This window comes from Macrobrachium nipponense, chromosome 2 (genome assembly GCF_015104395.2).
Source record: "Macrobrachium nipponense isolate FS-2020 chromosome 2, ASM1510439v2, whole genome shotgun sequence".
Taxonomy (NCBI): Eukaryota; Metazoa; Arthropoda; class Malacostraca; order Decapoda; family Palaemonidae; genus Macrobrachium; species Macrobrachium nipponense.
Genome location: NC_087201.1, coordinates 58,502,405 through 58,526,190, shown reverse-complemented (window position 1 = coordinate 58,526,190; position 23,786 = coordinate 58,502,405). Strand labels below are relative to the sequence as shown.

General features: G+C 36.8%; 1 protein-coding gene across 4 annotated transcripts; it reads left to right on the top strand.

Moving 5' to 3' along the window:
• Window positions 1-562: 562 nt before the first annotated feature.
• LOC135220617 (zinc finger protein 706-like) lies at window positions 563-21,841 on the top strand. Of its 4 annotated transcripts, none has more exons than XM_064257926.1 (4): window positions 587-717; window positions 2,504-2,779; window positions 7,940-8,091; window positions 20,462-21,841. In XM_064257926.1, exons 3-4 carry the CDS (start codon window positions 7,948-7,950, stop codon window positions 20,549-20,551), a joined length of 234 nt encoding a protein of 77 aa, XP_064113996.1. In that variant the 5' UTR covers window positions 587-717; window positions 2,504-2,779; window positions 7,940-7,947; the 3' UTR covers window positions 20,552-21,841. The 4 variants fall into 4 exon arrangements, with proteins under 4 accessions (XP_064113993.1, XP_064113992.1, XP_064113996.1 ...); XM_064257924.1 differs by having other exon boundaries at window positions 598-727; XM_064257923.1 differs by lacking the exon at window positions 2,504-2,779 and having other exon boundaries at window positions 563-717.
• The last annotated feature ends 1,945 nt before the right edge of the window (window positions 21,842-23,786 follow it).

Below are 23,786 nucleotides of genomic sequence, written 5' to 3'. Positions count from 1 at the left end.
AAATGCCAGTTACAATGGAGTATTTGTCCAGAATGAGATATAAAGAATAAAGTTTGTGTCTTATAGTGGTGCAAGTCACTCCTGGAGAAAGTGTTTACATTGCTTATCTCTTCTCTCCTGTCACTATCGCATTATTGTGGATTTTCGTCAATGCTGCTACAGCACCAATACACGGAATAACAAAACTCAACAGCCCATTTTGAGTAGTATATATTTTGGTATTGTATCTCTGCAAGGGCGGGAATGATTTGAACATTTTCCATCTTTGTGTTGTACATACTCCGGGTGAACAGAAAAATATGATTAGTATTGCAATTTTTACAAACCTATAATATAATATAAATAATTAAGGACTGAGTAACAACGATCCGGTTGTATGACGTCATTTGATATGGCAATTTCACAAAAGTAATAAGTTACGTTTTTGTAAGATAAATTGAATAATTAAATCAACTAAGTTATTCTGCATTCATTTTAATAATTATTACCTTTGCTTACGTTTGATTTCGCCCTGGCTGAATGCTTTCACCCGTCTTCACCACTGGTTTCTGAAAATAGAGAGTCATTACTAACAGTCGCCTGAGAATCGTGGTAGGTGTTAGCGTGAAAGGTCTACCCAGAGTGGGTGAAAACTAAGAACGTGTACTGCTGTTGCAGTCAAATACTTTTCTTCTTTTCCTTCTGATTTAGTTGGAGCTGGGACGAAACTGGTTATAGGTGAGTTACCGTGAGTATCATAACTAATTGTTGAGTTTTGAAAGCACAGAAACCGCTGCGAAGTGGTTCTTTTTCCTATGAGGAAGATTTTCCTTAAACTAAGGAAACGTCAAGCATCGTTTCTGTGTCAGTGCTGGTAGCTTAGCCTATGTTCCAACATTCTGTGCTGCAGCATGCTGACTTATTATCGAATTACGTCTCCAATTTACCAACGGTTTTGGAATTCGCCTTCGTCGAGATGTGGTTTTGAAGTGGGATTTCAGGAGGCTTTGTTGTTTACCCTATCTAGGCCATTGATCCATTGATACTTAATTTTTCGGGAGCTTCTCTGGGTTCAAAAGGGTTATCCTTACAGTTTAGTGGTCCAAATTCACTGGATTGCCTTTAGTCCAGATCAGCATACACATTTATGAAATATTTATTGTATCATGGAAAACTCAAAAAATAAGAATTTTATCTGTTCACAGTAGCAGACATTTAAAAGAAGAGAAACGGGAACTTGAGCAAAAGGAGGAACGTCGTAAATAGCCTAGGTAGCTAGGCTAAACAAAACCGTGTCTTAATGAGTACAGACCCATAGAAAATCGTAAATCTCTGCTTCTGGAAGCAGATCAACTGCCCCCTTTTTTCAAATTTAACAAAAGGCTGCTGAAGAGCAAGAGCTTGTGCTAGGTTCTTGGTTCCTAAGCACTCACTCCAAGCACAATTGCTGGCTACTACGCTAGGGTAAACGACCAGATGACGACATTCTCACTCGCAAAAGACCACTTTTTTTCACCATTTAATTGGAGAAAAAGTTAGGGTAAACAACTGCAAACAATCCATTGTCATCGCGCTGTCCAGGCCTTACTACTATTCACTTGATATTTAATTGGTGAAACAAGAATACAATTACAACTTTAAGCATACCATTCAAAAGATTGAAGTTTCATCAACATAATATGATATATGAAAGCACCATATGAACTAAAATAAGCATTTGAGCTCTTAGTAAAATAGGTATGTTTTCAAGGCGGTTTTGAAATCCAATATGGCGGCAATCAAGTGGCTGGCTCTTCTAACCACAGACAATCCACCATCTTTCCCAGCCTTCCTAGCACTCATTTGAACAATGTTAGCGTATAGTATATGTAACATTTATTGATCTTACTCAAGATTGCAGTAGTAATCAGCACAATAAAACATTTTGTTGCCTATATTAGTGAAAGTATGAAACTTTATTCCCGGGGTCATGGTTTGAACTGAATTCATTTTTACCTTGCAGCCTAATCGGTGGTTTTATCCCTAACTGACATCACAACTGAAACTCCACAGTGCTTATTTGATTGTAATTATACACATTTTGGTCTTAATTCACTCCAAATTGCGCTTGAACCACGTTGCTGTTCCTGGTTACTAAGTACTCACTCTGCAAACATAGTCACGAGCAGCAGATGACTACGTACACTGTTTATGAGGTGCAAAGCTTTATTCCCTTAATTGTTTACTTTACTCCTTATTTAGTTTAACTGTACTTCAAAATGTTTATTTAATTTGTCTATTATCCCTTTATTGCAACCAAATTAACCCCGAAAAATTGCAAATATTTCTGATGTATACTTACGAGCAGACGATGCGACGAAAAATGACTCATCGTTGCCAATCTAGTGGAGCTTCACACATACGCCGATGCATTTACAAACTGTTTCCATGAATTCTAGTTGTCATAGTAATGCAGTAATGATAAAATTTCTGTACTATGTATATATGCTATAAATAGATATGCTAATTTCACTTATTTCCCCAGTTTTGTGTAAGTCTTATACCCAGTTTGGAGGGTAAACACATACAAATTGACAACACTGATAAAGAATTGAAGAGCGCAAAACGCCGCAAAGAATGCCGTAGTCCCCTCGGATAAGTACTGATTAGAGGTCGGGTTTACGATTGTTGTGATGAAAGTGCCCAGCGTCTATGGGTAGTACAAGTGGTGTGCGGATTTAGCACAGGAAATGGGAAGTTTGATGACACAAGCGACTTCGCAAACATCGAGATGGCGTCAATCTTCTAAACTTTTTTAATCGTAAGTAAAAATTTCGAAAGCGTTTTGGGGCAGTGTGCACTGCGTTGGCCACACTTTTCATTACCCTCTGTTTAAATCTTAAAATATGACCTTAATTTCTAACTTTGGAGAAAATACTTACTTCAAAAGGAGAGTAGAGGTCTTGAGCTGCTGCTATCACCACCAACAACTCATGACTGATGACCATCTTTGGTGTCAGGATGTGTTAAAGTACTTTTTCGGAGGGTGGCTAAAACCAACGTAGTCGGTGAGTTGGCCAGTCCACTCGGTTGTTTACCCTAAGTAGATAAATCTTTAAGCATACCATTCAAAAGATTGAAATTTTGTCAACAAAATGAGATAGGGTAATGCATCACTCTGCGGGCACTTGCACGGACTAATGAGCCACTTTTCACTCTTACTATATTTAATCTGAAAAAAAAAATACAATTCAATATTTAAGCATACCATTCAAAAGATTAAAGTTTAGCTTACAAAATGAGATATAGGAAGAAACACTGCAGTGGAGCCATCGTCATTATTCACTCAATATTTAATCGGTGAAACAAGAATACAAGTATATCTTTAAGCATACTATTCAAAAGACTGAAGTTTCATCAACATAATGTGATATATGAAAGCGCCATACAAACTAAAGTAGGCATGTGAGGTCTTTGTAAAATATGTTTTCAAGGCAGTTTTTAAATCCATGAGGTGCCGTTCATAACTGCAAAGGATCCAACATCTTTCCCAGCCTTCTCAGCACTCATTTGAACAATGTTAGCATATAGGGGGAAACACCGCAGTGGATCCATCTTTAAGCATACCATTCAAAAGATTGAAATTTCGTCAACATATTGTGATATATGAAAGCGCCATATGAACTAAAATAAGCATGTGAGGTCTTCGTAAAATATGTTTTCAAGGCAGTTTTGAAATCCAATATGGTGGCAACCGCGTTAGGTGCCGTTCATAAGCACTGCAAAGCCACCATCTTTCCCAGCCTTCCCAGCACTCATTTAAACAATGTTAGAATATATATTTTTAACGTTTATTAATTTTTACTCAAGATTGCAGTTGTAATCAGCACAATAAAACATTTTGTTGCCTATATTAGTGAAAGTATGAAATTTCTAATTCCCGGGTTCATGGTTTGAACTGAAATTCATTTTTCTCTTGTAATTGGTGGTTTTATCCTTACTACCATCACAACTGAAACTGCACAGTACTTATATGATTGTAATTATACATGTTTTAGTCTTAATTCACTCCAAATTGCACTTGAACTACGTTGCAGTTCCTGGTTCCTAAGCGCTCACTCCACATACACAGTTATGGGCAGCACACGAGTACACGGTTTATGATGTGCAAAGCTTTATTCCCTTAATTGTTTACTCTACTCATTACTTAGTTTAACTTTACTTTGTTACTTCAAAATATTTATTACTTAGTTTAACTTTACTTTTGTTACTTCAAAATATTTATTTAATTTATGTCTATTATCCCATTTTTGCAACCAAATTAACCCTGAAAAATTACAGATATTTCTGAAGTACATACGAGCAGACAACGGCAAAATGACTCATTGTTGCCAATCTAGTGGAGCTTCACACATACGCCGATGCATTCACACACTGTTTCCATGAATTCTAGTCGTTATAGTAATGCAATAATGATAACATTGTTCTTATATTTATACATACTACAAATAGATACGCTAATTTCACTTATTTCCCCGGTTTTGTGTTAAGTCTTCTACCCAGTTTGAAGGGTAAACACATACCAATTGGCAACACTGAAAACAATTGAAGAGCGCGAAGAATGCCATAGGTACTGTTCACAAGCAAAACTGTTGATATTTGAGTTAGGAATCTGGTTACTTTTTTAACAACGAATATTTTCAAATTAATAATCATGAATATGTAAAAAAAAAATTATGCAATTCATGACCTTATACTGCCGTTTAACTATTTATTTAAATAATTATTTAGTGCACGCTTCTTCTACCAAAAATCATAGTTCCCTTGGAAAAGTAGTGGTTGGAAGTCATTGTTTACGATTTTTGTGAAGAAAGTGCCCCAGCGTCTGTGGGTACAAATGGTGTGCAGATTTAGCACTTGGAATGGGAAGTTTATGGACACCAGCGACTCCGAAAACATCGAGATGGCATCAGTCTTCTAAATATTTGGAGTTGTAAAAAAAATTTTGAAAGCGTCATGGAGGTAGTGTGCACTGTGTAGAGCCAGACTTTTCATTACCCACTGTTTAATCTTAAAATATGGCCTTAATTTCTAACTTTGGAGAAAATACTTAATTCAAAAGGAGAGTAGAGGTCTCAAGCTCCTTCTTTCACCACAAACAACTCGTGACTGGTGAACATCTCCGTTGTCAGGACGTGTTAAAGTACTTTTTCGGAGGGTGGCTTCAAACGCTGTGGAAACTGAATCAGCTAGTCCAGTCGGTTGTTCCCTCTATATGTAAGGTTTATTGATCTTACTCAAGATTTCAGTTCTAATCAGCACAAAAAACAACATTTTGTTGCCTATATTAGTGAAAGTATGAAACTTCTTATTCCCGAGGTCATGGTTTGAACTGAAATTCATTTTTACCTTGTAATTGGTGGTTTTATCCTTACTACCATCACAACTGAAACTCCACAATGCTTATATGATTGTAATTATACATGTTTTGGTCTTATTTCACTCCAAATTGCACTTGAACTATGTTGCGGTTCCTGGTTCCTAAGTGCTCACTCCACATACACAGTTACGGGCAGCACACGAGTACACAGTTTATGAGGTGCAAAGCTTTATTCCCTTAATTGTTTACTTTACTCATTATTTTGTTTAACTTTACTTTGTTACTTCAAAATGTTTATTTAATTCATGTCTATTATCCCATTTTTGCAACCAAATTAACCCCGAAAAATTACAGATATTTCTAAAGTAGATACGAGCAGACGGCAGACAACCTCCTTTGAGATCTACTAAGGTATGTAGTCTGATTTACACCAGACAGACTCCAGACTGTACTAATAGGATTTTCAGTTGCGAGGTCTTTCCTTATGTATTTCAGGGACCTTTACAAGTCTTGTAAGTGAATCTTCTCTTGTTGGCTTCCAGACCGGGGGATCAACTTTCAGAAGCTAATTTCTAGGGCCCTACAACTCATCCATGAGACATCGGTGTCTTTTTTACAATTACACCATTATGAGGTATCGAACTATGCATAACTCATGTGTAAGCATTGAGACATATTTTGTTGGCATACATATCTTATTTTCTCTCAAAGTTCCTGACATGCCCAAGCCAAAAAAAAAAAAATCTTCCCTGAGATTTTAGTCAAGGACCAGGAATGGCCCAAGACTTAGATCCTTTTCTTTCTTCCTTGAGATTTTAGGGACATTTGTGTCTTCCAGGTGCGCCAGATTCACCTGAGTTCATAGCTAGTCTGTCACCCTTCTTTCCTGGAGCAAACAACTGCCCGGCACCAGCTTTTGTTATGACGCCAGCTCTTGCTCTGGGCGCTAACTAGCTTTGAGAATAGATTTTTCGTTCTGTTTAATTGTTCAGGTTCGAAGGCTGTTCAGGAACTATGTTGTTTTAACAAGAGCTGGTCTCCTAATAAGAACTGATGACAACTACAGCCTGGCACCAGCTCATTCTCTTGGAGCCTAACTGCTCCCTGGCTCTGAGGAGGAATAAAGAACTCTACCTGGCTGAATGGTCTGGTATTTCATAGAAAATTGGAATCCCAGTCCATTATCAACCTGGATGTTATGGTAAGAACTTGTCTCATCCTATGACTAGAACATCTTGCCCTTTACCCCTGATTTAGAAGAAGCATTTTCCTTCTAGCAAAGCTAGGCATTAGTAGGCATTAGAACAATCTTTACCTCATTAGCTTTCATTTTGACATTTGACCTACTGGAAGTATGATCGTTCTTTGTTTCTTGTGATTTTTATTGAAAAGTTTAAAATTTGGCATTATTTCGCAAATTTAAGTTACTGGCATGATATCGCAGCAGAAAGCATGGGATTCTCCCCTATTGTCCAAACCTTCACCTTGTAGTGAAGTGTCGGTGTTATGGGAGCCAGGAGGGTACAATGTACCTGGAACACCTGACACTTTTAGTGCGATGGGTTGGTGACAACATAATTTTTTTGTTTTTATTATATGTAGTACTGTGCCCAGGGCAGGGTTACCTTGAAAGTTCAGCTAGCCAAATTTCAGCTAGCCATTGGCTAGCTCTGTGGCTACATAACTTTCACTAATAGTACGTACTTTGATAATGATCAGTCTACTCCTCTGCTACAAAGCTCCCCCTAAAGTAAAGGCGGCCCTCAGCTTTACTGTCTCACCAGTACAGGTTAAGTTGATTACCAACAAGTGACAGTTTATGTTGCAAGCTTTCTTGACTAACAAGGAACGACAAGCATTGTTTTTAATGCCAGCAGCTTTTCTATTTCTAATTCATATGTCCATGTATCCTACCACCTGTCAGTGTGGGAATCAGCTATGTAATTACTTGGTAAGTTACTTATTTAAAAATTACATTTTTATCAAATTAAATTTTTTTATATACTTCCCAAGTAATTACATGGTCAGAGCCCTCCCTCCTCCCCTCTGATGGACATAAACAGAATGAGTATTGTCTGCTGAGTTGTTCCTGACCCTCTCGCTAGGAGGTGAGACTGGTGTCACCTACATCATATCAGTGTCGCTACCATGAAATTGGAATCTAAACTGCAGCAAGTAAATGAAACTAATAGCTATGTAATTACTTGGTAAGCATATACATATAAAAATTTATTTTTTATAAAAATAATTTTTTTACTGTTTTTAACCAGTTTCCAGCTGGTACTAGAAGATTCATGGTAATGTTAACACTGAAGGTTTGTTAGCTTTGAAAAATAAAAATTAATTATAAATTTGTCATTTTTCTTTTAGAGCTTTTGCTACAGCATTGTGTATTAGTGAGTTTTAAATCTTTTCTTGTAATGTGGGCTTTTCCATAGTTTAGGGATAAAAACAGCAAAGTTAGAGCCCTTCCCAGATTTGTAATGGTGCCTAATTTAACCGCTTTAGTAGGCAGGGAATTAAGTGGAAGCTTTGCTATCAAGTTCAAGAATACTATATCTCTCTCTTATAAATAAACTACTTTTTTTTCTCCTCTCTCAGATACAACAATGGCACGTGGACATCAGAAAGCTCAGTCCCAAGCAAAAAATTTGGCAAAGCAAGCAGCTATGAAGTCAAAACAGGGCCATAATGCTAATGAGCAGAAGAAAGCTGCTCTTAAAGCACTAACATTCCAGTGCCCTGTGTGTAGGGTAAGTTTATGTAATATGAAAGGTTTTTATGACTGATTGGTAGTGCATAAGTTATTGCAGTTTTTCATGGTACAGTACTCATTAGATTTGGATGTAGTTTCATGATGTAGGTTATTTGAAATGGGTAGTAATCTTATTTGGTAGTTGCATAATAAAACACTTTAAGTTTACCTGTTTATCATTTGTTGCTACTTAGGTTTTACTTAAATCCTTTTTTATGTTCTAATAGCAAACTTCCTAACACTATTTTTCTGTGATGTATGCCTCAAGCATCTTGGTTATCTAAGATCACAGTAGGTAGCAGCCATGTAACAAGCACTAGATAGGTATTAACAGGTTACAGTGGTACCTTGACCTACGAGTTTAATTCATTCTGAGACCAAGCTCAAAGCTCAATTTGCTTGCACATCAAATCAATTTTCCCCATTGAAAATACTTAAAATGCCCTTAATCCGTTCCAGTCCTCAAAATGCCACCCCATATTTTTGTTTTGTGTTATTAAATAAGGAAAATACATTTCTAAATAACAAATATTGTATAAAAACATAATAGAAGAGTAAAGATATAATAGGGTTTTATACAGCGTAGGTAGTGTTCAAATTATGATAATTAGTCTTTCGATAATCCGATTTTATGATAGGGTTAGCAATTGAGACTGATATGATTAAATTTTGAAAATATTTTAAAATTTTGCTGGCGATGGGTGCAGGCAGCATGTACAATTGGGGAGTGAGAGGGACCAAATTACAATAGCCTAAGGGAGCGAGAGAAACCAAATTACAATAGCCTAACTTTATCCTATCTTCTGGTTAAATAAGTTCAAAAACACCAAAAGAGAATGATGAAAGTATTGTTTTAACGTTACACTCGTTACGTAAATGTGTACAGCCATTAACAACCAAGTGAGAAACAACTTTTTCTGCCAAGTTCAACTGAATTGGATAACAACGTCCGTTTCGCTTGTATTTCAACCATCATATGATAGTAAACCATTTCCGTTATGTTATACGTAAATGACGTTATGTAGAATAGGATCGAGATATTTTTATGTAATAACTCTATTTGCTATAGATCAATGATCAATAAGGAAATATACTGTTAAATTTAAACCAAGTTTTAGCTGAACCTAAGAAAACTGTTAAAGCTACTAATGACTATTATCATGCATCGGCAACAAGGATAAAACTCCCGCAAACTTATCCCATCCAACACAACTGTAGAGAAAATCATTTTAATCAAAACTATTGTGTTTGAAAGAACACATTCTACTGTCTACTGTTGTTTTCACACTGATAAAGGATAAATAACTTAAACCTCGTATTGCGAAGAAATAAAGTGAAAATAGTGAACGGAATCACATAATTTTTTTTACTCCATAAACATGCCGCCAACGCAATCTGCTAATAAATAAAAGAATCAGTTTCAATCACAATGAGATGCACAATGTTCCCTCATATTCACAGGCAATGGGTACCAGACACCCCCGTGAGTAGCTCGAACCCGCAAATAGCTAAAACTCCCCTTTGAAAATGCTTATATCTGCCTATCTTGAAAGTTCAAATACTAAATGTATACTTAAAGTATCATCCTACATCAAGTATACCATTGAATTGGTGAATTGATATTATTAATATCATTTCAAAGTCATCTGAAATATTTTACCATTAGAAATGTTTACACAGTCAGAGAGAGAGAGTTTATCTCTGTTCTCTCAGGAATGTTAATTTATGTACATACTCTCCCAACACTTCCAGCCAAAACAAGGGAGAGAGTTACCACTATGACATATGTATCTTGTGTGGCAAAAGAGAGAGAGAGAGAGAGATCCTTATTTAAGAGTGAAATGGATAGATTATTGTATTTCTTAAAAATACTATCACATGCATTTTGTAATTAAAGTTACAGTGTTCCCCCTGTATTCGCAGGGGATGGGTACCAGGCATCCCCGCGAATAGTTAGAACTCCCCTTTGAAAATGCCTACATCTGCCGATCTTGAAAATTCAATTACCAAATGTATACTTAAAGTCCCATCATACATCAAATATACCATTGAATTAGTATAAGTATTAATATCATTTCAAAGTCATCTGAAACATTTTACCTTTAGAAATATGTAAACAGCCAATAACAGAGAGAGAGAGAGAGATTGTTATTACATTTATAGTATTATTATTATACAAGTAGTATTATTACAGGCGGTCCCCGGGTTACGACGGGGGTTCCGTTCCTAAGACAGGTCGTAACCCGAAAATCGTCGTAAGCCGGAACGACGTTCTTGAAAACATGTCCACAGGGAAAATTTCACTACTAATTTGCAATTTTTCTTAGGGCCGTATCTCTAAAATTATCACTAATTTACTTTTTTTCATGTGCAACAGTGTATTCACAAATTACTGTAGATTTTCATTAAAATACAAAGAGAGAGAGAAAGAGAGAGAGAGAGAGAGAGATTACGGAGAGAGAGAAGGAGACGGGAGAGAGAGAGAGGACCGAGAGAGAGAGAGGAGATGGAGAGAGCGAGAGAGAGAGAGAGAGAGAGAGAAAATAACTCCTTAGGTTTCAATAGATTGAAATGAACGTCTGTAGGCAACTTTTTCCCCCTCCCATAAATACATATATTTCTCCAGAGAAGAGAGAAAGAGAGGACTGTGCAATTATGTTTGTCTGTCTATCAACTCTTTTGCTGATAGCGAGAAAGATAAAAGGAAGAAATAGAAACACCAAATGTATGACAAGTATCTTGTGGAGAGAGAGAGAGTTATCCTTACAGTATTTAAAAGAGAGAAATGGAATGATTATTGTATTTAAAATACTCAGATATGAATTTTGTACTTATAGTATTATTATTGGAAAAATATTTAATGATAAACTTATTACATACACGTCCATGAAAATGATCTCATCTCAGTAAGAGAGAGAGAGAGAGAGATTACATAAAACCATTAAATTCGTTGACCATTGTATGGCATTGTTAAGCTTGAGTGTCACTCGAGTTGAGGTGGGGAAACTGATACAGAAAAAGACAGAGGGAAGAATTTTCTTTTGAAATTAGTTATCGTATTATTACTACTTCTATTATTATTATTATTATTTGAAAATATAATAAACACGTGCATCTACCATAAAAATTCTCTCATCTCAGTAAGAAAGAGGAATTATCCTTACAAGTGAAATGGAAAGGTCATTTTCATCTCTTTAAAATACAACCATTATGAATTTTGTAATTAAAGTTTTATTATTATTATTATTATTATTAAATAACTGAAATTATCAATAAACATTTTACATACTAGTACCATAAAAATTCTTTAATCTCGGTAAAAGAGAGAGAGAGAGTGTTTATCTCTCTCTGTTTATAACGCTTCCAGCGAAAGAGAGGGAGGGAGTTACCACTATGTATGACACATTATTATCTTGTGTGGCGAGAGAGAGAGAGAGTTAACCTTAATTAAAAGTGACATGGATAGATTAATACGTATTGTATTTCTTTAAAATACTATCACATATGAATTTTGTAATTAGTTATTATATTATTCTTATTATTTGAAAGTATAAAAAAACAAATAGTACAAGTACATAAAAAATCTCGAGTCTCAGTAAATGAGAGAGAGAGAGAGAGAGATCAGGACCACGTGATTGCAACACTGCAGCTCTCCCCCAGCTATTCCCCCTCGTGGCTGTCACAGAACTTGATATATAGCTGACAGTTTTTAGTACCTGGATCTCGAAAAAAGGTTACTGGAAGTTACTTCAAGAAGACTGGGATTTCCTTCATTCTTCCATAATTTTTTAAGGGGGCCGGCCGGCTAATGCCGTTTTTTAACGACAGGACTTTGACATTCATACCACTTAATAAGGTGACTTGGGACATCTCCAAACCGCATATGATTTTCGCCTCTGACCTTCGGTTTTGTGACGCCAGGGCGATTTATCCCGAAAATAACCACTTTTCAAATTCTATCTCCTCCCTTGATATTTAATATTAAGACATGGGATTACTACCATATATAGACCTGATGTAGACCTCCAATCAAATGGAGAGTTTTTTTTCTAAAAGTCATTTTTTTGCTAGATATGAATTTTTCAATATGGTAAAAAAATAAACCCTATAAATCACGAGAAAAAAATTTATAAAAAAAAGACGAAACAAAAATTGGAAAAAAGGGCTCTATTTGGTTGTTCTATAATGTCTTTCTGAGTTATATACCAAATTCCAATGTTATAGCTTTAAAACTAAGTGAGGAGATAGACTTTGAAGGTCAATAAGTATAGTTTTGAGATACGGGCGTTCAAAGTTTTCCTTCGTATTTCTATAGAGACAAATGTTTTTTTAATAAATAATGATTATTATGAATGTATATTTCTTTCTTTTTTTGTGTATTATAAACCAAAACTATTTTATTTATCATAATTTAATCATAAATGATGATCCCTTTGCTCATATATCGTAGCCTGGGGCACTGCTTGAGGCAAGATGGGGCACTCCTTCCTACGTAACACCCTCTCTCCCCTTCACTAACTCGGCTTATTACAGCGAATTTTCTTCTTCTGTATGTTAGCGAGATGTTTTCCTTGTATTTTCCTCTTTGGCATGATGACATTCTTGCCGAAAAAGAGATAAACAAACATAAATGCAGGAGAATGTCAGAGGTGAAACTCGAAGATGTACTCTCTTTTTACAAAGACAATTTAATAAATCATGATTATTATGAATTTCATAGTCCATTTTGGGTATTAAAAAACCAAAACTATGTTATTTATCATAAATGAAGATCTCTTTGCTCAAAGATCGTAGCCTTGGGCATAGTGTGACGTGTGCTGTCAGGCAAGAAGGGGGCGTTACTAAGCAACCCTCCCCTCTCTCTTCACTAACTACGCGTATATTATGATATTCTGTAATAATGCTTGAGCGATTTTTCTTCGTCTGTATGTTAGCGAGATGTTTTGCTTGTCTTTTCCTCATTGGCATGATGAACTTCTTGCCGAAACATTCATAAACATACGTGAAAGCAAGCGAAAGTCACGAGGTGAAACTCGAACGTGTAATCTACTTGAAGTCTATGGTCGCACTGATTCATGGTTGAACCAGATAGCAGATACTCGCTTCTGCGAGCCACGAAATCTCTACAGATGCCATTTCTCACAATTTCTTTGCCAATAATTATCAAAATTTACGATAACAGAAGAAATATTGCATTTTCTTGTATGGATGAATGTTTTAGGCTTATTGAGTTATGTTTACTAATTACCTTGTAACTACGAAAGTAAGAGGAATTTTGACGAAATATTTCGTATACGTATTCTCAATTGCCATATGAAGCTCCATGAATTTTTTCATGACTTTGCATTTTTCGCCCTATACCACTGTATATAGGGGTTCCGGCCGGCCCCCTTAAATATAAGCTAAAATCTTACTAATTCACTATGGTATTTTCTTTAATGAATTGATATTATTGCTGTATAAATTAAAAAACATACATCTTTGTAGTATAGAGAGAGAGAGAATTATAGTGATTATTTTCGTTGGAAAATACAAAGAGAGAGAGAGAGAGAAACTGTGCTAAACTATAAAGGATTCTTATCTTATCATAGTATGTGTTTTTTAAAAGCGTTGTAAACTCGGAGCGTCGGAAGCGTCAGCGTCGTAACCTCGGAACAAGCCTCGTAACCCAGGGCGGATTTTTCAATGAATATTTAAGAAAAAGCGTCATAACCTCGGAACGTCGTAAGCCGGACCCGTCGTAACCCGGGGACCGCCTGTATTAGAAAATATTAATAATAAACTTATTACATACATGTACCATAAAAATGATCTCATCTCAGTAAGAGAGAGAGTTAGAAATTGCATAAAAACCATTAAAATCGGTGACCATTACATGACACTGTTCCCCTCCCCTCCCCTCACACATTACTTGACATATTTAACAGCTTCCTGAGCTCCGAGTGTCTCCGGAGTTGAGAGAAGGTAGGAAAATTGGTTCAGAAAAAGACGAAGGGAAGAATTTTCATTTGAAATTATTATTATTCTTATTATTATTATTATTACTACTACTACTACTACTACTACTACTATCACAGTCCTCTAATTTGACTGGGTGGTTTTTATAGTGTGGGGTTCCGGGTTGCATCCTGCTTCCTTAGGAGTCCCTCACTTTTCTTACTATGTGCGCCGCTTCTAGGATCACACACTTCTGCATGAGTCCTGGAGCTACTTCAGCCTCTAGTTTTTCCAGATTCCTTTTCAGGGATCTTGGGATCGTGCCTAATGTTCCTATGATTATGGGTACAATTTCCACTGGCATATCCCATATCCTTCTTCTTTCTATTTTCAGGTCTTGATACTTATCCATTTTTCCCTTTCTTTCTCTTCAACTCTGGTGTCCCATGGTATTGCGACATCAGTGAGTGATACTGTCTTCTTGACTTTGTCAACCAACGTCACGTCTGGTCTATTTGCACGTATCACCCTATCTGTCCTGATACCATAGTCCCAGAGGATCTTTGCCTGATCGTTTTCTATCACTCCTTCAGGTTGGTGTTCGTACCACTTATTACTGCAAGGTAGCTGGTGTTTCTTGCACAGGCTCCATTGGAGGGCTTTTGCTACTGAATCATACCTCTTTTTGTACTGGTTCTGTGCAAGTGCCGGACATTCACTTGCTATGTGGTTTATGGTTTCATTTTTTGTACTGCACTTCCTACATATGGGAGAGATGTTATTTCTATCGTTCTTTGGACATATCTGGTTCTTAGGGCCTGATCTTGTACCGCTGTTATCATTACTTCAGTTTTTTTCTTGAGCTCTCCCCTCAGTAGCCATTGCCACGTGTCATCGCTGGCTAGTTCTTTAGTCTGTCTCATGTATTGTCCGTGCATTGGTTTGTTATGCCATTCCTCTGTTCTGCTTGTCTTTCTCCTGTCTCTCTATATTTCTGGGTCTTCGTCTGCTTTTATCAGTCCTTCTTCCCATGCACTCTTGAGCCACTCGTCTTCACTAGTCTTCATATATTGCCCCAGTGCTCTGTTCTCGATGTTGACGCAGTCCTCTATGCTTAGTAGTCCCCTCCCTCCTTCCTTTCGTGTTATTTAGTCTCCGTATTTGCTCTTGGGTGTAGTGCTTTGTGTATTGCCATATGTTTCCTTGTTTTCTGGTCTTTGCTGCGAAGTTCTGCCTTCGTCCATTCCACTATTCCTGCGCTGTATCTGATTACTGGCACTGCCCGTGTGTTTATGGCTTTTATTATATTTCCAGCGTTGAGTTGTGACTTGAGTATCGCCTTGAGTCTGCATACGTATATTCTTTCCTGATCGTGTCCTTCATCTCTTGATGTTTTATATCCCCTCCTTCCATTATTCCCAGGTGTTTGTATCCCGTCTCATCTATGTGTTTGATGTTGTTCCCATCTGGTAGCTTAATCCTTTCAGTCCTTGTTACTTTGCCCTTTTGTATGTTGACTAAGGCACATTTTTCTATTCCAAACTCCATCTTGATGTCCCCAGATACAATCCTTACAGTCTGGATTAGGGTATCTATTTCCTTGATGCTCTTACCATACAGCTTGATGTCGTCCATGAACATCAGATGGTTAATTCTGTTGCCTCTTTTCTTGAGTTGGTACCCGGCATCCATCTTCTGCAGTACTTTTGTTATGGGAATCATGGCTACTACGAAGAGTAGTGGGGACAGTGAGTCGCCCTGGAAGATCCCTCTCCTGATATTAACCTCTGCTAGTCTTATTCCAGAGCTTGTAAGTATTGTATTCTGGATGCGCATTGTATTTTTGAGGAAGCTGATGGTGTTTTCCTCTGCCCCATATATTTTCAGGCATTCTATTAGTCAAGTGTGTGGTACCATGTCGAAGGCTTTCTTATAGTCTATCCATGCCATGCTTAGGTTGGTTTTCCTTCTCTTACCGTTCTTCATTACCATTTTGTCTATCAGGAGCTGGTCTTTTGTGCCCCTACACTTTCTTCTGCAGCCTTTCTGTTGGTGGGGGATGGTGTTTGTATCCTGTAGGTAGTTGTATAGCCTTTCGCTGATGATACCTGTTAGTAACTTCCACATTATTGGTAGGCAGGCGATAGGCCTGTAGTTACTGGCTATATTTCCTTCCTCTTGTCTTTCTGGACTAAGGATGTTCTTCCTGTGGTCATCCTTTTGGGAGCATGGTGATTTGTGATACAATGCTGGTGTTGTTCTGCTATTCTTGGGTGTAGGGCCTTGAAGTTTTTGAGCCAGTGTCCATGGACATCATTGGGACCTGGGGCTTTCCAGTTTGGCATTTTCTTTAGTTGGTGTCTGACTGTGTCTGTCGTGATGTCAGTGAATCTTTGTTTTATTCTCCCTGTTTCTACCGGATTGCTCCAGATGTTTTCCCAGAGTCTCTTACTTGGTTCGGCTTCAGGAATTTCTTGGTGGTTTTCTTCCCCCTCTTAGTTGGCTGTAGTCTTTTCTGGTTGGTTCCGAATAGTTTGTTATGTTGGTATCCCTTATTCCTGTTCATGTACCGTTGGTTATTATTTGCTTTGGCCTTAAGCCTCTGTTTTACATCTTCTATTGTGTTGTTTAGTCCCCTCTCGTGTACTTTGTACAGTGGACCCCCCGTATTCGCGGACTCACACATTCGTGGATTTCTCTCGGGAACGTTTCCCTGCATTATTCGCGGAAAATTCGCGCATTCGCGGTATTTTTCTATGATAAATATCTACAAATTCCTGGTTTTTTTTATGAATTTCATTATAAAATGCACTTTTTGTGATAAAACTATTTAAAAAATCATGTAGGAAAATTTTTAGTGGGTTTTTCTTGAGTTTTAACTAACAAAATAGGCTGTTTTTAGCATTTTTATAGGGGTTCCAAACATTCGCGGGTTCTAACTATTCACGGGGGGGTCTGGTACGCATCCCCCGCAAATACGGGGGGACCACTGTATTTCTCATTCAGTTCCTCCCTTGTTTTCTTGCTTCTTAGCCTTTTTTTGCCATCTCTTTCAGTTTACTCATACTCAAGTCAGATCTCATCACCATGATTTGCTTTTCCAGGCGCCTTTTCCAAGACGGTTGCTGTTTTGGTTTCTGTTGGGTTGGTTGTGCTGGTGGTGTTGGTGTTCGTATCCCCATCAGTTCTGCTACTAATCTTGCTCTTGCATATGTCAAGTTATTTGTTTCTGTGATATTGGTGGTGTGTATTAGTCTCATTATTTCATTGACCTCACTTGTTTTCTTCCTTAATTTCTTGGTGTTGTAGGTTTTCATGGAGGGGATCTTTGTTCTCTCTGTATCTTGCTTCATCCATTGTCTGATCTTTTCTACCCATTCTGTCCTGTCTGTTACTTCGTCGGTGTTTCTTTGGATGTCGTTGTTTGATACCTTATCATCCCTGTCGTCTTCTGTGGCATCGTCTCTCAGTTTGTCTTCTTGTAATTTGTTTCTGTGTGTCATTTCCCTTTCCAATTCCTCTCTCTCTGTTGGGGAGAGCCAGTTCTTTTTCTTTATGTTCCTTACTTGGTCTGCCAGCCTCTGCTCTGTTTGTGGGGTGTTATTCCTCTCATTCCAGGTGTTGACCAACCTTCTTCTATATCCTCTCTCCATCGGGTTGCTTCTGATGTAGCATCTCCATATTTCCTTATTTTCTTCTCTTGTCCATTTCTTCCTCTGGTTTGCTTCTGTAGCTCCAGTCTCTGGTTGTTGGTTACTGTCGTTGGGGTGGTCAGTTGCTGGATGACGACCTCCAAGTACCTGACTGTCTTCCCCTTCAATTGGGCTGAATACCTGGCTGCCGGACAAAGCTCCTCTGTTGCCAGAGGTTCCATTTATGTCGTCGTCGTTTAATCCTTCATTTCTTTCCATCATTGCTGAGTTTTGCAATTTAACTCATAGCTGGACCCTACCCCATCAGGATTAGGTCCTCATTTACAGCTGAGTAGACTGAGGAAATTATGGTAAAGATCGTTTCCCAAGGAATCAACGCCGAGGAGAGCGGTCACCCATCCAACAACTGACCAGCTTTAATGTTGCTTAACCAGTCAATTGACAGCCTAACCCACTCTGCCACGCCGCTACGTTTATTATTATTATTATTATTATTATTATTTACAAATGAAAATATCAATAAACATTTTACATACTAGTACCATAAAAATTCATTCAGCTCGGTAAGAGAGAGAGAGAGAGTTTATATCTCTCTCCTCTCAGAAAATACTTTTTACGCTTCCAGCGAAACAGAGGGAGAGAGTTACCACTATGACATATTTAAAAGAGTGAAATGGATAGATTATTGTATTTCTTTAAAATACTATCACAATATGAATTTTGTAATTACAGTTATATTATTATTATTTGAAAGTATTAATACACATATTTACATGTACTATAAAAATTCTCGCGTCTCATTGAGAGAGAGAGAGAAATTACATGAACACTTGGTGGCAACAACACAACAGCTCATCCCTCTCCTGTCACATTACTTGATATATTTGACAGCTTTAGTACCTGGAGTTAGAGAAGACTGGGATTTCCTTCATTCATACATAATTTTTTAAATTTATAAACTAAAAGCTTACTAATTCACTAGTATTTTCTTTAATGAATTGATGATGTTGCTATTTACATTATTAATATTAATATTTGAAAATAGAAAATCATTTATTTATCTTACAAAAAAACATAGGTACATCTCTGTAACTGTAGGAGGAGAGAGAGAGAGAGAGAAATTATTATTTTTATTATAATGTGATATTTGATCTTATTAAACTTACTAATACAGTATTAATCACTATTAATATTTGAAAATTTGTAAATAATTTTTGTATCATAAAATGTATTTAGTTGTGAAAATAACATCAAAATACACTAATTAGTGATTTACTAATTGTCAAATATTAATATTAATGTGAACAGCAGTAATATCAATTCATTAAAGAAAATACTACAGTGAGTTAGATTTTAGTTTATAAATTAAAAACATGTAAGAATGAAGGAAATCCCAGTCTTTCGCATCTTTCTTTCAAACTCCAAGTAGCCAAGCTTAGTGGTCCACAGCCGTCAAATATATCAGGCAATGTGACAGGAGGGAGAGGAGTTGCCAACTAAGGTTGTGTTGTGTTGGCAACTAAAGTTCATGTAATTTCTCACACTCTATCTCTTCTACTGAGATGAGAGAATTTTTATGGTAGGCTACATGTGTATGTTTGTTATTTTCAGATAATAATAAACAGCGGGCCTCCGGATTCATGGACTCCCTGATGGACCATATCTACCCATTATTTACTGGAAATTCGCCTATTCGCGGGGTTTTCCGATGCTAATAATCACTAATTAGGTTATTATCATAGGAAAACCCAACAGATAGGCAAATTAGTGATTATTATCATTGGAAAACCCGGCGAATAGGCAAATCCCCTGTAAATAATGGGTAGATATGGTCCAGAAAGAAATCAGTGAGTCCTTGAATCCGGAGAACGCGAATACGGAGGCCCACTGTAAATTATTTGACGGCTGTGGACCACAGCCACCTCAGCTTGGCTACCTGGAGTTGGAAAGAAAGAAGCGGAAGACTGGGATTTCCTTCATTCTTACATAAGTTTTTAATTTATAAACTAAAATCTAACTCACTGTAGTATTTTCTTTAATGAATTGATATTATTGCTGTTCACATTAATATTAATATTTGACAATTAGTAAATCATATATTAATCATACAAAAAAGCACATCTCGGTAAGAGGGATAGAGAGCGAGAATTATTATTTTTATTATGTGATATCATTTAATCTTATTAAACTTGCTAATACAGTATTAATTATTAATATTTGAAAATTAGTAAATCATTTTCGTATCATAAAAATGTATTTAGTCATGAAAATAGCATCAAATTACACTAATAATTAATTATTTATTGTTGGAAAACCCTGCGAATAGGTGAATTTCCCGCAAATAATGGGTAGATATGGTCCAGAGAGAAATCCACGAATCCGGAGAACCAGTTGTATTGTCTCATACAAGTCAAGTATCTAGATATTCATTTATGCTAACTAAAAGCAAGAAAATTCACTCAAGAATTGAATTAAATATAGCGAAATAAATTTGTATCTGTTAGTATAATACAGTAATATGAGAATACATACTTTTTAAAAAATTCATGAAAAAGATGCATATTTACTTTTAAGTCTTTGCTTATCTTAATTTTTGTTACTGTGCCATCTACGTAGCAGCAGTATTTCAAGCTTGTATCTCAATTTTTTGCTCATGTAACAAAGCAAAAAATCGGCCGAGTGACAACTCGTACCTCGAAAAACTCGTACATTAATTCACTTGTAGGTCTATGTACCAGTGTATTTTGTTCCAAACTGATATTTGTTTGTTTGTTTCAGGGTATGATGCCTGATCCCAAGACCTATAAACAACATTTTGAAAATAAGCATCCTAAGGACCCACTTCCAGAAGAACTGAAGGACTTGTGATGCTGCTCTGAAAATGATGAGCCATGGTGGACACCTGTGCATGACTGTGGGGCTCCAGGGACTCAAGCTCTGGTAGATTTTGTGAATAGAAAATGATAAGAGATTTCAACCCTCATTTTTATGAATTGCCCGTTTTCTTTATGCCACCAGTGAAACATGGAACAATGTTTAAAAAATTCATATGGTATCCATAAAATGTATTGTGAATGATATGGATGCTTCATTGACAAGATTCATGGAATGTGTTAGATGAATGATGTATGAGTATGTCAAATAAAAAGCAGTCTGTTGCACATTTGACATAAAGGGCACAATTCACAGTTCCAGATTATTTCTTTTATGATAGTAGAATAAAAAGTACTGTAGAGTACAGTATTCTCTTTTATCAAAAATAAAGAAATTTTATAAGAAAGTTATTTTAAATGAAATGCATTATAACATCCTGTGAATATTCCTGATAAATCTAAATTACAGAAAGCGATATTTGATAGTCTGTGATAATCAACCAAATGTAACTTGGCCATCTGGATGTCCCACTTTGGTGCAAACATAAAACCTGGCAATTCTCTTGCGGTCTTTCCCTCCCCTCATCCTTTCCTTCCCCAATCCATCCCTTTACAGAGGAATGTACTGTAGTAGCTTGTGTTAGCTAATAATCTGGAAGCTTGTCATTATTTTCCTAGAATTTCCTTTCTAAGTGAAGGTTTTACAAAAACATTTTCTTCAAGAAAAAAAAAAAAGTTTTATTTCTGTTTGTTGTATAAGGAAAGTTTGAAAGTTCCCTTTACAAAAAGTCTTGTTATAGTATATATTGGTGTGTTGATAATTGATTTAATTTGCTTAATTTGTATCTTGGACAGTGATCAGCAGATCTTTGCAGCTTTCACATATCATTTATTGTTTTTATATGTCATATCATTCATTACACTGCTTCTTGTGCCACTATCTGAAATGAGACAGGATTATTTGTTGTCTGTGAATAATTGATGTTCATTTTATGATTTTTCCAGAGAAGTTTCATTACCTCATTAAGTTATGAATCATTCAGATTAATAAATAATGAGAAAGCTGTTTTTTTTTTTTCAGTACTTTTTAGGCTAAATTTAATTTAAACAAAGGGAAAAAACTTTGTAGTTAGGGAATCCTTAATAGTCAGGATAACTTTATATATCACATCTTGTTGTGTCATCCTACACCAAGGGAAACATTATTATTAGCTCAACATTTTATTATATTTTATATATACAAGCCATGTTCAGCGTGGAAATAATAAGTGTTACCACTTGTAAAGTGTTTTAATGCAATCCATGTGTTTTACACACTGCTTTTTTTATGTTTTTCAACTTGACAGAAAACCAATTGGAATCTCATTTCTTTAAAGGTTGTCTATTAAAGCAACAACCAAACAGCTGGTTCCAGCTTGCGCTGAAAGTAAATCCCATATGCAAAGACCAAAGGTTTGCATGTGAGGAAAAATAAAAATTTTAAAATTTGTCGTTTTGCATTTATATATAGTGTAATTTTATGAAGTACAAGCTGTTGGTTATGGTATTCAAAATAGGGCAGAAAATTACTATATGCCTGTAAGAATGTAAGTGGTAGTCCCTGAAACATAATGGTAAGTCAGTGGTGCTCAATTTTGTTCCTATAGAGATTAAAGCCATTGCCTTATACATAGTAGTATTTTTCAGTGCAAAGTGGAGATGCTTATTGAACTCATTAACACGGTAGTTATCTGATGGTAACGGGGGATTAGTGGAGTAATATCTCTCACACCTGATATCAACAATCGCTTTTCTTCTACTGTCACTAGGTGTAGACCCGGATAGGGGGTTAGTCCCTGCGGTCCACTGTAGGCATTGCTTAAGGTTCTTTGCAGCGTGCTTTCGGCCCTTAGCACAACTCATTTTGTTCCTTTTACTGTACCTCCTTTCATATTCTTCTTCCATCTTATTTTCAACCATGTTCTAACAATTGATTCATAGTGTAACTACTAGGTTTGTTCTAACAATTGATTCATAGTGCAACTACTAGGTTTGTTCTAACAATTGATTCATAATGCAACTACTAGGTTTTCCTTCTGTTGTTCCTTTCAAACCTTTTACTGTCAGTTTCAACGCTGAATGACCTCGTAGGTCCTAGTGCTTGGCCTTCAGCCTGAATTCTATACAATTCAATTTAACCAGGTGTAGACATCTTGCTTTGCTCTGTGCTAGGCTGCTGTTGAACATTAGCATTTTTTTTTTTTTTTTTTTTTTTCATATGTGTTTTTGTCCAGTTTTTCTTGATGGGGTGAATGCAAACACAGAGATGATGTGCATGAGCTTTTGTTATTGCCTCTTCCCCATAAGGAGTGAATTGGTTGATCTCCCTTTCAGTGGGAGGAAGAAGAATAGAAAATGGTTGCCATTCACTTCAAGAGGGACAAATCCAAAGCTTTTAAATTATTCTTCCTACACCTGCTATTCAACTTCCTCTGCCTTCATGTACTGCTTCTGACAAGAAATGTCACCTGGAGGATATCTATTCTTGCACCCCTCACCTCGTCTACCAGCGCCTCAGTGGCGTGGTCACTGTGTTGGCATGCCATCTCGGTGGCCGCAAGTTCAATTCTCGGGCATTCCACTGTGGAGTGAGACGTGTATTTCTGGTGACAATAGTTTACTCTCGATGTGGTTTGGAAGTCGCGTAAAGCTGTTGGTCCTGTTGCTGAATAACCACTGGTTCCATGCAACGTAAAAACACCATACAAACAAACAAAAACAAAAAAAAAGCCTCTTGATTCACTTTAAGTTCCAGGTATACACGAGTTGCCCAAAGAGTCCTGTAGGGCATCTAATGAGCATCCATTGGGGGGAAGTTGCTCTTTAGACACCTATGGGTGACCAGTTAGCTACTGGCCAGGCTGTCAAGGATCTCACTAAGCACGATTAGTAGTCCATCCCTATTTGTTGTATTTGACATGAGGACTGCTCCCAGCTCTTACAACCATGTTCATCAGAAATATGCCTGGTCGAGTCAGTGACTAACCCACTTAGCTTGGCCCTGGTCCACACGGGACTACTCAGTTAGTGGGTTCACTCGGGTAACTCTGCTCTCAGTACAAGCCACTACCTGCCAGGCCATGGATCGTTTGTGATGGATGCTGCACATTCTAATTCTCTTGCACCCAGTATAGTTCAGTTGCTTTGTATTTAGGAAATGTTACTCAGAGTACAGGCCTTCCATAGCTTAT